An 18625-nucleotide genomic window follows, 5' to 3' on the forward strand; every position below is an offset into this window, starting at 1 on the left:
AGCTGGGGCTTGAAGGAATCTAGGGAAGCCAGAAGGTAAAGACAAGGGAGAGCTTTCCAGGTCTGGGAAACAGAGAAAGTGCATGTATCTGGAGATGAAGGGTTATGTGTGAGAAGCAGCAAGGAGCCCAGTGTCACTGGATCGTAGATGACTCAGTGGGAGTAAGGTATAAGGAAGATAGGAAGAGGCCAGGTTACGAAGGGCTTTAAAAGACAAACAGAAGATTGTGTATTTCATCATGGAGATGATTGGGAGATACTGAAATTTCCTGATTGGGGATGGGGGTGGCTGGGGCTTTGCATGTGACACGGAGATATCAGCCCTTTAGGAAGATCACTTTGGTAGCTGATGGATGAACTAGAGAGGGAGAAACTTAATTTAGGGTGTCCAGCCAATAGGCTGGTACAAAAGTCCCGGGGTGAAGTGATAAGGGCCTGCCCTAAAGTAAGGATAATATCAGAGGAGGGAAGGGAATATATGTAAGAGGTATTAGGACGGTAGAACTAACTGGATTTGTCAAGAGATTGGATGTAGGGGTGGGGAGAGAAAATGAGGAGTTGAAGATGACATCTAAACAGTGAACCTGGGTGACTAGGAGGAAAGAATGTGTGTAAAGTACATCGCAAACCTATAAAGTACTATATGGATATCATTTGTTGTTTTGACCCAGACCTGTTATTAATATAGGAAACTCAGTGCAAAAACATCTCTACAACTTCAGTTTTAGAAAGCATCTTTGACCACTTGGATAAGTGACTTGGCTAAGTCTACACAGCTGCTATATGTTAGAAGTAGGACTTGATACTACATCTTCCTGATTGACAGGCTTTTATATTATTATTATTATTAATGATAATTATTATTACCAATAGTTCTTCCACTATTTATTTGATAACAGATTGGATACGGGGAGTGAGAGTGAGGAGTCAGACGTCAAAAGTTGCATCCCATTGGTGACTAGGAGGACGGTGGTGCATTTTTTAGAAAGTATAGAAGAAGGGAGGGTTTGAGGGTAGGCAGAGGGGATAATGAATTCAGTTTTCTACATGCTGAGTTTAAGAGGTATATGGGGTAACCAGTTTGAGATGGCCAGTAAACAACTGGAGTGCAAGACAGGAGGTCAAGAGAGAGCTTGGGACTGAAGAGGTGGATTTGAGAATCATTAGCAGAGAGATGGTGATTGAATTCTTGGGAGCTGATAAGATCACTAAGTGAAATAGTATGGGAGAAGGGAGAAGAGAAGACATAGGACAGAGCCACAAGGGACACTCACAATTAGCAGCAATGAGCTGGTTGAAGATCCAGCAAAAGGAGGCCGAGAGGAATGATCAGATGGGTAGGAAGATAGCTAGGATACAGTAATCATCATGAAAATCTAGAGAGAAGATAGTATCAAGGTGAAAAAGGTGATTGACAGTGTTAAAGATTTTGGATAGGTCAAAAAAATTGAGATTTGAGAAAAAGACATTAGATTTGGCAAATAAGAATTTATTGGTATCTTTGGAGAGAACGGTTCTGGTTGAACAATGAGGTCAGAAGCCAAAGAGTTAAGAAGATAGTGATAGGAAAGAGAGTGGAGGGCTCAAGAAGTGTAGTCATGGGACAGGTAGATGGTGCAGTGAATAGAGCAATGGTCCTGGAGTCAGGAGGACAGGAATTCAAATCTAGCCTCAGACTACTTGACAATTACTAGCTGTGTGACCCTGGGCAAGTCACTTAACCACATTGCCTAGCCAAAAAAAAAAAAAAGGACAGTCACAAAAGAGAGGAGAGATATAATCTATCAACAAATATTTAAATACTGAGCAGGAAGGAGGGTGCTCCAGGCTGGAGGGAATCGCTTGAGCAAAAACAGGTGGGTAAGAATAACACTGGTGTGTCCCGGAGACAATGAGCAAATCTGTTGACTAGAATGGAGGATATAGGTTAAGTTGTAATGCAAAGGGTAGGGGGGGGCGGTAAGGTTATGGAATGAATTGATGCTACACAGAAGTAGGTAGTAGGAGCTATTGTAGCTCCTCTTGTAAACCAGGCCTGAGGTAATAAGGCTTGGAGAGTAGGGTAACAATGAAGAAGAGAGGGTGAATAAAAGAGACATTTTGAAGGAAGAAATATTGGGGCTTGGTTATAGATCTAGCTGTAGGCAAACAAAGAAAGGGAAGAGTCAAAGATTTTCCAGTTCATTCAATATTTATAAAGTTCTTGCTGTATGCAAAATACCGTCCTGGGGAAATGCAAAGATAAATTAGACGTACTCCCTGCCTTTGATGTTGGAAAAATGATGATATTGTAGCAATCAAGTGAAGTTGATAGTAATTTAGTAAGTGCCTACTATGTGCCAGGCTCTGAGCCAAGTGCTGGAAGGAGGATATTTGAGAAGGGAAGCCTTTTGGAAAAGACTTGGCAAGTTTGTCTGGGGACCTGGTAATAGTTTGAATGTGAGTGCAGGACACCCAAATTGATGAGTCCTGCTCAAATACTAAATGGCTTGTGTGGTCTCATTGATTTGGGAGTTTCCCCCAGCAATGCAGATTATAACCAAGGCACACCTTCCCATCCTATACCAGTCTGGTTCGTGTCATTCCGTAGGTTCACCAAAGGGAATCTACTCAACACGCTGTTGACCTTTAATTTTTCCTGATATTGAGAGGCTACCAGTAGAGTCCTTGGTTCCCTGATGACATCATTTACTCCAATTCACCTTCAAAATTTCATATTTGTTATATGCTACATCCTGCTCACACCCCTGACATTTTTCTCTGTGACCCTCTGTTACTCATAGCCACAACAGTACTGATAATCCCTTTGCTTCTGGTAGGAGTTTGGGTTTTTTAAAGGAACAATGAAATTTCCCATAGGCAATCTAGTCTGATTTTCTAGTCTTGTTCAATTATGTGTCCAACTCCCATAGTGGATTTGTGTCTTCTCTCCAGAGATGTGTATGTCTGTGTGTGTGTGTCTGTGTGTGTCTGTGTTTTGTATATACAACTGTATGTACATACAAATGTGTATGTGCTATATATGTGTGTTTTATGTATACAAGTGTGTGAGTATATGCAAATGTGTATGTGTGTATGTGCTTGCACACACGGTGATAGACAAGCTGTGTAGCAGATGTTCTTAACCTAGGATTTGGGAACTTTTTTTACCCCCACTGTGATAACTGTATTTAAACTAGCTATATTTATTTCCTTTCAAATCCTATGTATTTTCTTTTATGCATTTAAAAATATTATTCTGAGATTGGATCCTTAAGCTTCCCCAGACTTCTGTGACGCAAAAAAAGGTCAGGATCCTGTGTCCTATAGGAAGTCAAAACTAGTGGAGTTCATTGGAAGGCATCCATGGGGCAGCTGAAACCACAGGAATAGATGAGCTTTCTGGGACTTCATACTACCCAGGTGGGCTGGTGGTAGCTGGGGAGAGGAGAAAAGATGAAGTAGAGGTTGTTTAAATAAATAAATAAATAAACTTGGAGCTCAGAGGAATTGGGGGGAGGGAGCTAATATTTGGAAAAGTGAAAAGAAACATTTCTTTCTACCCCTTGTTTGACACAATTTGGTGTTCCTCCCTGCTCCGAGAACTGGAAGAGGATGAATCGGCTGTTTTCTCCTGTCTAGGCTTAAGCAATACCTCGGTTGTACAATTATTTTAGTATGTGATTCTCATGTTTATTGCCTTCACTGTGCGTCATGTAGGTTGCCAGCTTGAGCTGCAGGTTGGCTCCTGTAGGGTGGAACCCCAAGTCATGCCCAGTTTGTTTGTGTCCAAACAGCTTAAATACCAGTTATTCAATGAATTGAGTGAACAGTAGATATAAGCTCCCTATAGGAATTGCCCTAGGCCAGCTCTCCCATCGCCCATTAGGACTATGGGCAGAAGCGAAATGTTTGTTCTGTAGAACTGCTCAGCTCTTAGTGATTCAGCAGTTAACAAAAAATGAATTGAGAACCCTAATTCTGCCTTTCCATTTTTTTGTGTGTCTTCATATTCTGTAGCTTTACCCAGAAGTACCCACCAGTGAAATTTTTATCAGAAAAGGATCGAAAAAGAATTTTGGTAAGTTTGCATATATTCTTCATTCACAGTGTTCTTTTTAATAATGGAACTCCTTTATCCTGTTAATCTATGATCCTTGATGACTTAAGAATTATAACCCTTCCCTTTTAGGATGCTTGAAATTCAGTTTAGTACAAATTTTGTCCAAGTATTCACAATAGCCCAATTTGTAGGAACTTAAAAAAAAAGAAAAAGGAGAAACACTTGTAAGAAAAATGTTACTTATCTTTGAGTAGCAAACATAAACCATCTTTACATAAAACCTCCTTTTTTTAAAAGCAGACAGATTGGTCTCCTCCTGCCTTTTCTGGTGAGTCACATAACCCAGACCCAGAGCAAACCAGAAACTTCTCTTTCAAATGTCAGCTTTCTGCTTGGGTCACAGCCTCTTTTTACAGCTCACCAGAAATATCTGTGGCCCCATCTGAGCTTGAATGGAGTGACCCATGATGAAGTGGCACAGGGCAGTAATTTCTCTCCAGTCTTCTGTAGCCATAGGACTAGCTGAGTTTTTCTGATTAATGGCACAATCATGACCATTTGATGATCTTGTGTAAGGTTCTATAGGAAGGACTAATGGTTTTGAAGAAGCCTTTATTTATACATGATGTAGCAAAGGTCACAGGGTGATGAATGGTAGCAGAATTTATTCTGTTTTACAAATAACTGCAAGGTACTGACTTTACTATTTCTAGAGCAATTGCCCTAGGGTAAGTTAAACTGTGAGAAGAGAAAGAAGTTCATCTGTTTGGTTTTTTGTTTTTTTTCTTGGTGGGGTTCAAGTTTAGAATGATAGTTTAAGCTCTAAAAATCAAAGTGTCCATTTATGTAGTGACTTATCATTTATGAAATGGTTATACACCTTTAAAAATTCTCTAGCACTAAAACTTGGGGCCCTTTTGATGGAGGGGGTGTTGAAATTTTTATCCACAAGAATGAGTAAGTTTTGAAATCATTTTTCCCTATTGCTGAGCAACCTCATGTGTAAATGCCAGGCTTGAAGTTAGCTGTTTTGGGCACCCTGAACAAGCATTAACATTGATGCTTCAACTGGAGTTTGTACGTGGAAAACACCCAAAGTTGTATAAACTCATAATCCAGTTTTCACTGTCAAAGATAACAAACCTTTTCTGCTGCTACCTTTAGATAAATTTACCAAGAAGATTTGTTTCTTTTTTATTGTTGATTTCCTTTTCCTGGTGAATTTTTTTTCCTCTTCCGGAAGCCCTCAGCGTCTATCTGTTTTCCTTCTATTAGGAATGCTTGCTTAATGGGCTGAATATGATAAGAAGAAAATGTTCTGGCGGCCTAGCTAAGTAACATAAAGCACTAAGTGCTCCTGATAGAGGAGAATTACTCCATTAAAGTAACTCTGGTGGGTTACTGCCAAGGCCAAGGGACCTTCTCACAATTTCATGCCACTACTGAAGTTAATGAAATGCAGGATGCAAGCCTGTATAATTCTTAAATACAATACATGGCTTCAGGTTCTAGACTGTTGACTCTGCAGTTTAGATGCAAAAATGGCTGTATAATGCAAGGCAGTTAGGTGGTGCAGTAGGTAAAGCACTGGGCCTAGAGTCAGGAAGACCAGAATTCAAATATGGCCCCAGACACTTATTAGCTGTGTCACCCTGGGCAAGTCACTTAATCTCCATCTGCCTCCATTTCCTTAGCTGTAAAATGGGAATCATAATAGCATCTACCTCCCAGAGTTATTTTGAGGATTGAATTAGATTATATTTGTAAAGCACACAGTGCCTGGCACACAGCAAGCGCCTAATAAATACTCTTTCCTTTCCTCTTCCCTTCTCCATAGGATAAGTTTACATCCATTGCCTTGTTGAGAAAAGGGCTATTTTTAAAGCCTAGATCATAGGTTTGGAGCTGAAAGAGACTATGAAAGTTATCTTATCCAACCTCTCTTCACTTTAAAGAGGAAAAAATTAAGACCTGGAGAGAATAATCCTCTTTTCCCTCCCACCCCAACACACACAATTTACACAGGAGGAAACTGAGGCCTGGAGAAAATGGTTGACTTGCACAAGGTCAGACAGATAAGTAAGAGAACCAGGATTTGAGCCCAAGTCATCAGACTCCAAATTCAGCAGTCTCTCTGATGTACCATTCTTTTTCTTTTTTTTTTTTGTATTTTATTTTTAAGCTTTAATTTAGTATTTATTTTTCCCTAGTTAACACATAGAAACAATTTTTAACATTTGTTTTTAAAACTTTGAGTTCCAAATTCTCTCCCTTCCTCCCTCCCCACACCCCTTCATTGAGAAGGCATGCAGTTCCATATAGGTTATACATGTGTAGTCATGCAAAATATATCCATAATAGTCATGTTGTGATAGAAAACATAGACAAAAAAATGCTCAAGAAAAATAAAGAAAGTAAAAAAGAAGTATGCTTCCATCTGTGTTCAGACACCATCAGTTCTTTCTCTGATGGACAGCATTTTTCAAGTCCTTCAGAATTGTCTTGGATTGTTGTGTTGCTGGGAATAACTAAGTCATTCACAGCTGATCATCTTAGTTACTTTGTACATGGTACATTTCACTTTTGATGCACCATTCTTTTAGCTTTATTTAAAAAAAAAATGTTAGACTTAACAGGGTTGAAAGCAACTCCAAGATCATTTAAACAGAGATAATAATTCCTGCCCTGATTATCTCACCAGGTGGATACATGGATGAAATGAGGTAATAAGTGTAAAATCACTTTGTGAACTTAAAGAGACTGAGACCAAAATAGCAATTCCATTCTAAAGGGTAGTGTTGTTTTGTTTTTTTTTTTTTTGGTAATCCCTTTCTCATTTACTTTTTTAGTACTTCTTTCTCCTAGTCCCCCCCCCCCAAAAAAAGCATGAACCAGTAAAATTAATTCAAATAAAACGTAGAACTGATTGATGATGACAAACTGTACAGCTTAGTAGGGTAGTGAAAGTAGCACTGCACTGGGAGCCCAGATGACATATACTCTAGGCCTCAGTTCTCCAAATGCAGGACTAGATAATGCTACCTTTCATTTGTATATCTCTTGATGGTTCACAAAGTACTTTTATAGTCATTACCTTGTATCCCCCCTATGAGATAGGGTAGAAACTATTATCTCTGTTTAGGTGATCTGTTTAGGTGTCTCTTTCAGCCGTGTAATTCTATGATTCTAAAAGGTTATTATGAATGTTTTATTACTAGTGAGCAAATTTAAGCACATTCTAAGTTAACCTCTCTGGATTGTAGTTTCTCCCTCTGTAAAATGCCCCATTTGGACCGTTTGTCCGCCAGGGTTCTTCATGACATGTGGTGCGATGAAGAGAGCACTGGATTTGGACTCCGAAAACTTAGATTTGAACCTTGGCCCTGTAACTTACTGTCTGTGTGGCCTTGGACAAGTCACCTAAATTCTTTGGGCCTGTGTTTCCTCATCTGTAAATTGAAAGGGCTAGACTAGATGGTCACTAAGGTCACAAATTTGAACTTTGACTCTCTAATCCTTTCCCGACTCAAACATTCTGTTGTTCCATGATTCTAACATGTGAGCAATCAAACCTGCTCCCTAAGAATGATAATTCAAAATCATTAATAAAACATATATTTATTAAGATAGGTATTACGTTCACCTGCTCTTCCTCATCACCATAATAAAATAGCTGACATATAATGCTTTAAGATTTTCAAAACACTTTTTTCACGACAGTCGTATGAAGGGGGGATATGAGTATCTTTGTCCCTGTTTTACAGAAGGAACTGAGACCGTGATATTTAGTGGCATAGCTAGGAAATGTCTGAGCCAGGATAAATAGATCTTCTGACCCCAAGATCAGTATTCTTTCAGGTATACCAAACTGCCTTTTAGCTTTTTCTTTTGGGGAGGGGGTGTCGAGAGAAGGAGGAGTGGTTGAGAAGGGATGTATATTGAGCAGAACAGGAGGGGCATAGGTGACCTAGAAATTTTGTCAGGGAACTTTTAAATGAAAGGAATTAAACTAGTGTCCTATAAGAGAATGAAAATCAGAGTAGAACATGGCAATTTCACTTTTTTTATGATTACACCTGTCTGGTCCCTGCTTTGTTCCCATACCTATTCCCCAAGCACAAACACACAATATGGCATTAATAGCATCTTTTCATTCAAATGATTTGAAGGAAATCAGCCCCGTGTTTCTGGTGGCTTTTAATTTTAGGAATTTGGCTGTTATTGAAGCCCTGTCACAGCACAGTAACTACATAATTCTATCACTTTTTAAACAGCACATAGTTAGATTCTACATAGGATTTACCTTATCATGGTGATAATCAAGCAGCCGGTGGTTTTTTGGGTTTTTGGGGTTTTTTTTTATTTTTTTGGGTTTTTTTAGAGCTTCAGCCTATGAATAATCCTTATTGTTTGCTTATCGACTTGTTCTTAATTTTTTTCCTTGGTGAATTCTTGTAATGGAAGCCTCTATTTATCTAGCACAGACATTCAATGCATGACTCATATCTTGCCCATTCTGTGCCTTCTAATGAAAGTAATTGTTAGGTTTTCTACAGATGGTTATGCTGTCCCAGCATTACTCAGGGTATCTCATGTGAACAGAATGCTGTCATGATGTAAGGTTCTATAAGAGAAAGAATATTTGTGAATTTGTAACACCTACCTTCCTGAACAATTACCTGAGTAATGTCTTTGGGTTGTTTTAGAGATTGTTGAGATACTTATGCTTGCTTGCTCTGGAGTAGAAGTAAAGGTATTACCTAAAATATCTTTACCCTCCCATCTTCCCTTCCCACTTCTCCCCCTTCCCGTCCCCACCCATCCCCACCCATCCCCATCCCCAGCCAGCTGCAAAAGCCAGTTTGTGAAATCTGTTTTCATCTGATTTCTTTGGTGTTTTCTGTAAATATTTCATACAAACTGTCCTAATGCAGATAACTGGAGGAGCAGGGTTTGTGGGTTCTCATCTTACTGACAAACTAATGATGGATGGCCATGAGGTTACAGTTGTGGACAACTTCTTTACGGGCAGGAAAAGAAATGTGGAACATTGGATCGGCCATGAAAACTTTGAGCTAATTAACCATGATGTTGTAGAGCCCCTCTACATTGAAGGTGAGTGAACATGTCTTATGTAGTGATGCTTCTGGGTAGAGTTTTCATTTGGGGGGAAATATTTATTGTTGTGTGTGCATTCATGCATCCTATCCTGTTGCTAATTGCTAAAAAGCATAAGCAAGTTTACATTAAATTTGCAGTTAATTAAGAGGTTATTTTTAAATAGCCTGTCACCATATTCTGTTTAAATATAAATTTCTGGACAGTAAAGATTGTTTCATTTTTTGTGTTTGTAGCCTAACCTCCTAGCATAGTGTCTGGTGCTTAATATGGTGTTAATAGAGTAATTATAAAATAATAATAATAAAACAAACCAATCAAATAAGTGGCAAGTTGAAATTTGTGTGTCATGTAAGACTTGTGTTTTGTAGCCTATTACCTATGAATAATGTATAGAAAAGAATTGGGAGTTGGGAGTATCATGGTGATTCAGATTATTTGATTTCTTAGCAATCTGTGTGAATTCTTACTCCATTTGCCATGTATCGTTATCAGCTCATGTCTTATACATAAGAAAAAAATATATTTTTTTTTTTTTGTTGGCCTTTTCTTCTTCCTTCTCCCCCTCTCCACACACGCACACGCACACACCCACTTTGGGCACTTGAAAGAAGTTGAGGTTTGGGATATGTCCTAAAGAAGTCTTTAATTCCTTCCAGGAACTGCCAACAAATGATTAGTGGTCTCTTTAGGTTAGCACAGGCATGGTGCAATGAAATATGTTGGTAGCTACCAAGACGTTAGCACTTTCAGATTTATTTGACAGCTGGTAGTTTTGCTTTGTTCCTTTCCTTCGTCAGGGTGGGAGAGAGTTGGGAGATAAAGGAGGAAAATCTCATCTTCTTCACCCCCCAAAAGAATACTTGTAATTAGCAAAAAGTTTTTTATAATCCTTTCTTCCCCCTTACAAAAACTAGTGTGAGCATGTTTAAAAACATTCTTTAGCCTTGGAAAGTTTTAGATTTTTTTGTTGGTGTTTGTAAGTTGTTTGGATTAATGAGGTAGTGATTACACTATTTCATTCTGGCACATCCAGAGCATATGCCTCGTGCAATTCTTCTGTGAAGATTTCCTTCAGCCATGCATGAAGGCCATTTATAGATGAAAAGATGCCTGGAATTTTAGAATTTATAGGTTATTACAATTATGTTTCAAAAGCAAAGATTTTAGATGGATTTCTCTTTGTTTCTTTTGATTCCTTATTGTACAAAGAAACAAACAACTGCACTAAGAATTTGGTGTGGAGTCAGAAAGAAGGAATACTTAATTAGAACCTTGGTAGGTAAGACAGGGTTTTGGTGACTGAGTGAAGGATGGTAAAGAATTAAAATAATTAATATTTGGGAGGTCAGTGATGCTCTTGTCTGACCTCTGCTCATTGCTGGGAATTCAAAGATGAAAAAGACATAACCAGCTCCTCCTCTCAAGGAGTTTATTGTTTAGTAGAGGACATAAGACAAAGACAGAAATAATAATGTTTGTTTGAAAGAGCATCTTAGCTAATATATGATTAGTTCATAGGAAAGGACAGATTAAGTTGTTTTTTGTTTGTTTTTTTTTTGGCTAGGCAATGGGGTTAAGTGTCTTGCCCAGGGTCACACAGCTAGTAAGAGTTATGTGTCAGAGGCCGGATTTGAACTCAGGTCCTCCTGACTCCAGGGCCAGTGCTCTGCACCACCTAGCTGCCCCATGACACAGAGTAAGTTTTATGAGAGGTTTGAGAAGGAAGAAATTACTTAGAGTTAGAGGTAGATCTTGAGGAATGGGAAAAATTTCTACAAATGGATGTTGGGGGTCAGAGTTTGGAAAGGTCACTGCAGGCATGAGGCATAGTGAATGAAAGTAGAGAGGGTGGGATGAACTTAAGAATGTTTGGTTTGAGTCGTTGGGATGGAGAATAAGTGGAGGTGAGTGATAAGTCTGGAGACAGGTGGGGACTGAATTGTAGAGCGCTCCAGGGGAAAGCCCACTCACCTTAGATATTGATGTAAAGTGGGGAAAGTAGGGGGGCGTGCGTGTGTGTGTGTGTGTGTGTGTGTGTGTTTTCTTTCGTTGCTGACCTATACAATGACCAGGGTCGATATAAAGAGGAATATTGATGAAAGACTTGGACTATTAATACCCGAGTAATCATTGTAAGAGGCCAAAAATAATGTTGCCAAGCATACCATAATATGATACTTTAAGAATCTGAGTTGTGCTCTTTCATGGAGCTTGTAGAGTAGAAAGAATACAAGACTTCATTGTCAGAATACAGAGGTTAGAAGCCTGCTTCTACCTATTGAGTCACTATGTGACCTTGGGCAAGTCACTTCATTTCTTGGGGCCTCAGTTTTCTCATCTGCAAAATGAAGGGAGATTTCTGAAATCTCTTCCAGACTTAAATTGTTTAAGTCTCATGCTATGGTTTTAATCATTTAACTTGGGGATTTCTTAACTCTAATTTTCACATCTTAAATATGAAACGCAAAGACCAGTTGCTAGAAGGCAAAGATTGTATCTTTTTAGAATCTTTGGATAATAAAATGGTATAGCTTAAAAAACCTTAGAGATCACCTGTTCCACTCCCTCACTTCACAAGGCTATATGCCAAGAGCCAAAATCCTTTTCTCTGTAAGTTCTCAAAAATTACTGTTACCATAATTATGAAAAAGAAATTTATTTAAATGCCTAATTGCAAAGGGTACCATGTAAAAATCAAACAGTTTTATCCTCTGAAAAATGAGGGCATTGAACTTGATTATATTTAAAGATCCCTTTTTTCTGATTCTGCTATTCTATAATTCTAAGTGAGAATTGAAAACTTAATAGCCCTGAAATGTGGTCCAGCAGTGCTTTTTGTATTCAGTGGATGTGAAGTAAGATTTAACTGATTTGGGGCAGCTAGGTGGCGCAGTGGATAGAGCACCGGCCCTGGAGTCAGGAGGACCTGAGTTCAAATGTGACCTCAGACACATAACACTTACTAGCTGTGTGACCCTGGGCAAGTCACTTAACCCCATCGCCTAGCCAAAAAAAAAAAAAAAAGTTAAAGATTTAACTGATTTGAAATCAAGCAATCCCAAATGCTTAGGATAATGAATCTAGAGTTTGGAATGGACCTTGGAGGCCAATCACAGGTCAAAAGATAAAGCAAAGTATTTCCCTTTTTCTGCTAAAAGAAACTTAGTTTTTCCACTACCTTACAAGCTCTCAAAAATCCCCTTCATTTTTGTTTTGTTTTTTTTTTCTCTCAAGACTATTGTGGGACTTTTGTTACTAGCATAAGGGAGGCGTGCGTGTCTGTGTCTGTGTCTGTGTCTGTGTCTATGTTCATATTTTTGGACTGGACCTGTTGGAATGCAAATTCCTAATGAGGAAACTCACTCTCCCAGTGCAAATCAGCATTTTCTCTAAAGTTACATCTTGAGTAGTTGCCTGGGACCCTGACAGGTTAAGTTATTTGTTCAGGGTAGCACAGCTAGGATATATCTTTGAGGCTAACTTTCTATCGTGACTGTGCCATGCTGGCTCTTCTCTATGTATTTACACAGATATATGTATATTCTTCTGTGGATGGTACTGCTGCATTAGTAGCCTATCCGAGAATAAGGTGCTGGATCCTGAGGTTTTTTTCCCACTCTTGTATTTTTTAAAAATTATGATGCCATATTTTACTCTACATTCAGCCATTCATGAATGGAGCTTACTGGCTAAAGGGAGAATATGAAATTTCTTCCTCGTTTTCAGAGGCACACGCCATCTCAAATTTTAATTAGCCCTCTTGCCATCATTGTGGAAGTAAAGTAGCTTGGATGTCTGGCTGGAGTTTTAATGGTCTCTGGCATGGGGGCTGAGCTGAGGCTTTCAGCAGAGGAATCAGTGGGGTGTTGTGCAATAGACCATCTATTTTTATGTATGCCTTCTCCCTGCATGATAGGAAATAAGCTGATTTTACATTCTGGACAGTAGCTCTGGTGGGATACTTGGAGACATTTTCCTTTTCAGTTTCTTGCAGTTTTCTTTCCAGATTTTAATAAATGCTTTGTTTGCATAGACCTTAGGCATCGTTAAAGCATACTCTAAAAGAAACCAGAAGGAATCCATGCATGGTCACGGACACACACACACACACACACAGACACACACACACACACACACCCTCACCCTCCATGCATCCCACTCTTGCCCTGATGTATTGCCAGTGCCTCGGCAAGGCATGCCTCTCATGTCTGTGTGGTCTACACCAAACCTTTTTCCTTACCTCCTCCCCTTCCCTTGATAGTATAAAGGGAACAAAACTCCTGTGTTCTTACAGTGTTTTCTGAGCTATTTTTGGCAGTTCTCTGAAAAGGTAAAAATAATTATGTCTTTAAACGGGGTTAACTACACTAATTTAAAATTCTTCAGGCTCATTCCCTGAGGATCATAATTTTGCTAGCTGAGATTACCAGACATTGCAAATAGGCAGTGCTTATGGAAGGTTCACTTAGCGGTCAGTATCATTGAGGGGAAGGAAACTTGTAGCGAATGACTAGGACATACCTGTCTTTTGCCTTCTGCTTCCATCCTTCCCTCCTCCCCACACCCCATCCTCCACCAACCTACTTTGGAATCATTTTTCATTTTTATTACAGGCTGAAGTATAAACAGTTGACATGCTATAGAGCTAATTCTAGACTAGCAGAGTTAACATTGCTGCTTTATTTACATTCCAGTTCATTGCTATTAATATGATTTAGTGTTTACATAGAAGTAGCTTTCCTTGATGATAATTTGAAGGGTTTTTTCTTTTCTTTTCTCATTTCTCCACTTCATAATCCCTTAAGAAGTTAATTCATCAACTAGAGCTAAAATAATGTCCTTTTTAGGACAGGACCTGGGGTAATACTGTCATCTTTTGCTCTTTTACCTGTAAAACTACAGAGGCAGAGAAAGTTACGTTGGAAAAGAAGGGTTGTTGTTGTTTGTCCTTCATTCTCGAAGAGGACCATTGACATCACCAGAGTGAAGTCTTGCCCCTTTCTTGTCCTAAAAATAGGTTGTATGAAAAGGAAGGGGATAGAGAATACTCTTTATATTTATCCACCCAACTAAGGAATAACTAAACTAAAGGAAGATTAGCAATAATTTCCACAATTTCATAGGAAGCTCGTGCCTCGGAATTCATGGGAGACAAAATCTAAGAAAAGACACATCAAAAACAAGGAGGGGAGGGGAAAAAAGAAAGCAAAGAAGGAGTGTGGAGAGGTGTCAGTGTTACAGTGGAAAGAGTACTATGTTTGGAGTCAGGGACAACCTAGGTTGTCATCATATCGCCAGGTGATGGAGTATCCCTAGGTGAAGTCAAGTGACTTCTCTGAGCTTCAATTTTCTTATCTATAAAATGATGATGGCAGGATCATAGATTTAGAGATGGAGGGGACCTCAGAGACTCACTGATCCACCCCTTCATTTTACAGTTTAGGCAACTGAGGCTCAGAGAGGTGGTGACGGGTGTAAAGTTGTCCAGGTTGCAAACATCTGAGGTAGGTTTAAAACCCAGGTCCTTGCCTCTCAATAATAATTGTAGCAGTTAACTCACAGGATTGTTGTGAGGATCAAATGAGATAATAATGAATTTTAAAAATCACTCGGCTAACCCTAAAGTGACAGTTTTTTGGGTTTTTTATGGTTTTTGGTTTTGTTTTTAAATTTTTGCTTCTATATTGCTTTCAGATTCCATCTTGAACAGGATGGATAAAAACTGGTTTGTTTAGATTTTTGCTCAGCGCCATAGGGGTGCTTTCTACAGTAGTTAGGGAGCGGGAGCAGCAGCCACAACATTGCCATTCTGCCCACTAACAAATAGAGAGGTGAGAAATCACGACTTGAATAGAGCGTCAGCTAAAAAATTGCCCTTCTATAGTTTATGCTGAAGACTCGTTCAGCAAGATGTCAGATGATCATATGGTTCACCCACGTTCTCAAGGCCAACATGTCAATAGTTTGTCACCAGTGTGATATTTAGGGGAAAGTTATCTTCCCAACAGGCTTTGTTGCTTTTCCTTTATTCCTTTGAATGTATTATTACTTTAAACATATGAAGGGTATTTAATATTCATTCTGCAATAGTATTTTTATAAATCATAAAATCAGAGAGTTGCAAGAGACCTCAGAAGCCATCTACTCCAACACTTAGATGAAAGGAACCCTTGTCATTAACATATCTTACAAGTGTCATGCAGCCTCAGTCATTTATACAGAGGATCAGAAAACTTTTAAGAGCCAGATCTTAAAGGAACAGAAAGGAATCACTTTGTAAATTGGGGTGGAAAGCAAGCCAGGCTGTTAGATCTGCCCTGATTTTATACCAAAGTTTATCATTAAGACTCATGGTAATTTTTAAAAACTTCAAATACAAATTCAGTCTATATTGAGAGCCCGTAGAAGGCAAGTGGGGCATGACAAGTGAGAATGATATGGAATATTTGTATTGTAATTGAAATTGTAAAGGAAGCTACTTATATGATGAAACCAAAATGTTCTAATACTCAGTCTTACTTTTAATTATCTGTACAGTTAAGCAAAAGAATGGGCAGCTCGGTGGCACAATGGATCTAGTGCAGTGCAAGTCAGGAAGACTCACCTTCCTGAGTTCAAATCTAGCCTCAGACACTTATTAGTTGTGTGATCCTGGGCAAGTCACTCTACCTTGTTAGCCTCAGTTTCCTCATCTGTAAAATGAGCTAGAGAAGGAAATAGCAAACCACCAGGATCTGCCAAGAAAACCCCAAATGGGGTCACGAAGAGTCAGACACGACTGAACAGCAACAAAAGCCAAAGAAGACAGATAAGTAAAACTTGCGTTCACCCCATAAGCTGAAAGCAGCCCACTTTGGAAGAAGCCAGTCTGTTAGCAAATAACCTTCAGAATTGAGTAAGCAAAAGTTAAACTCCATGAAAGCTTCTTTCACTTAATTGTTCTTGAACTCGGTGCCCAGCCCCCCCACTTTTTTTTACTCAAAAAAAAGTATTATTTTTTAGTTTTACATAAAATAAAAAAGTCTTTTCACTGAAAAAAAAGTATTATTCAACTAACTTAATTGGGCTGGTTTTTTAAAAGCCCCATTTCAAAATTTCTTCCTGTGCTTGGGCAGGTTCTGTCTTAGAGTTTGCATATGGGCTGGTTTATGCCATGGGGAGACTGGATTTTTTTGCTTGGTTTCTAATGAGCAAGAATGTCATATGAAAATTGGTTCTGCTCTTTGTTTAGTCTAGAGTGGTAGTTTAAGAGCTCTGTCATATTTCACGGTTCACAGATCTCTAGAGGAGGAGTAAATGGATCCAAACAAAACCTTGGCATTGCCAATTTAAAATATAGTGAAGTCTTTCTTTTGATTTTAAGTTTATTAAAATTTGTATCCATGTAATCAGCCTTATCCAGAATCTTTGTCTTCAGCTTTGACTTTTCAACATCCTTCTGGTAATTCCAGCCAGCGTGAGGTAATGAGCATATCGAATGTACTAGCTGTTTTTCTTTAAAAAAAAATTGTAGACCTGTTGATTTTTGTCTGTATAACTATAACACATTTGAGCATCACTTCCCCAACTAATTTGACCACAGAAGAATATTGGGCTCAAAATATATTATGGCAGTGTGGCATAATGAAAAGAACACAGTTGTGGCTCTTCAGTTTCCTACCTGTATGACCTTGGGCGTGTCACTTAAACTCTCTGGAATTCATTTTCCAAAGCTGATTAAAGTGAGGGAGTTGATGACCTCTGAGGTCTAGATGAACCTGTGGTCCTGTTAGTATGAAGACCTGGGCTCTGACACTCATTCACTGTATGAGCTTGGGGAAGTTGCCAAAGGTCTCTGAGCCTCAGCTTCCAATAAGGAAAATGAGGTGGTTGGTTTATGTGAAATCAACTGTGCCTTCCAGCCCTAATAGCAGCCTGAGACAAGAGATCTTATAAAGTTGGTGTATGGGTGCTAGGAGGATGGGAAAACCATAATAAAGAAAAGTTCCTGAAATTTTTAGATCAAAATTGAGAAAATTAAGTTTTTTTAAGTGATAGATCGAAAAGAGTTTGACATAAGAAAAGTTTTGGTACATACACAACTTCATAGTAAATATCTTAGAGGTTAAAAATGCATTGAACATCAAAATTTTTGCACCAAGCACCAGAATTCCATGAAACATGGTTTGGAAATGTTGACCTAAAGAATTGAGAAGAGTATTCATAAAGGCCAAGATACACTTAACAGATGCTGCCAATGGAAGAAAATCTGAGCCTTGCTCTCTCAGATGCCAAACTCCTAGGTACACTGGTGAATTCAGGAATTGTGGGCCTACCTCATCAGGTTCTTGTGGTCATGTAACCCTGAAGACCTATTCTCAAGTATATTTTTCTATATAATCACATGGCCCAGCTGAAGTCCCACCTTCTCCAAGAAGCTTTTCCCAGTTCTTCTTAATCTTAGGGTCTTTTCTCTAAGATTATCTGCAATTTATGTTGTACATAGCTTGTTTGTTATAGTTGTTTACAATTCTGTAAATCCTCCATAAAAGTTCCACCCCACTTAGCAGAGGTTTTCTCAAGCCTTTTCATTATATCAAGGCCACCAGTATGGCTTTCAGGCTATCTATGTCCAGGATGCCTCACTGTAGTTTGGATGTAACCTGGGTACTTGAGGGCTACGCCAGCACGCCATGAGCCCTGTCAGATGAGATGCTTTTTTTGGTATGGTACCAACTGTGCTTGTTGTTTGGGGACCAACCTCGCTGAATGAGAACAGGCCCATCGCCCCAACCCTTAGCATAATTAAAGAATTATGTTTATTGACTCACTGGGTGTTTGTCAAACAATCAGTGAAGTCAACCCCCAAAATCATAGAATACAAATATCTGAAGACACCTTGGAATCCAACTATTCTTCTTAAACTGTGGCTCTGGAGTAGAAAAAGTTTAAGAAGTCTTCTTTCATGCAACCATACAACCTCCCTCTAAAATGGTTCTTCCAGCCTCTTCCCTGAGATCTCCAACTGGAGGAAACTCAATAGAGGCAGTCTACTTCATTTTTGGACAATTTAATTGTTAGAAAGTTTTTCAATAAATTAGTTTTAAATCTCCCGCTCAGCTGGGAGGTTGCCCCTACTTCTGCCTCCTAGCCAAATACTGATTGAACAAAAAGCAAGGCATTAATTAAGCACTTATTCTGAGCCAATCCCCAGAGATGCAAATACAAAAAGAAAAGACTTTTCACCCTCTAAGAGGTTACATTTTAAGAGTTGATAACACGTATAAAGGAGTGTTGACCAGGGAGGTATAAATTAATTTGGAAAGTCACAAAGATAGGCGTGAGTGGAGAAAACTGACATACTTTGTCTAGGAGCAATGATAATAGATTTGAACAGAAAGTAGGTAGAGGGGTGTAGGCGGTTGAGAAGAGTCAAAGGATATGTATGGTGGCTGTGAGAAATCTGTGTGAAGTGAAGTGAAGC

General features: G+C 38.9%; 1 protein-coding gene across 2 annotated transcripts in view; it reads left to right on the forward strand.

Annotated features, from left to right (window-relative positions):
* Nucleotides 1–18625, forward strand: part of LOC114046229 (UDP-glucuronic acid decarboxylase 1) — a 148350-nt gene that overhangs the window by 73166 nt on the left and 56559 nt on the right. For both annotated transcript variants that reach the window (XM_027866470.1, XM_027866472.1), the window contains exons 5-6: nucleotides 3999–4059; nucleotides 8976–9156. In XM_027866470.1, the coding sequence (XP_027722271.1) occupies nucleotides 3999–4059; nucleotides 8976–9156 (242 nt within the window). The remainder of the gene's footprint in view (nucleotides 1–3998; nucleotides 4060–8975; nucleotides 9157–18625) is intronic.

This window comes from Vombatus ursinus, unplaced genomic scaffold (assembly GCF_900497805.2).
Source record: "Vombatus ursinus unplaced genomic scaffold, bare-nosed wombat genome assembly UNPS02014781.1, whole genome shotgun sequence".
NCBI classification, from domain to species: domain Eukaryota; kingdom Metazoa; phylum Chordata; class Mammalia; order Diprotodontia; family Vombatidae; genus Vombatus; species Vombatus ursinus.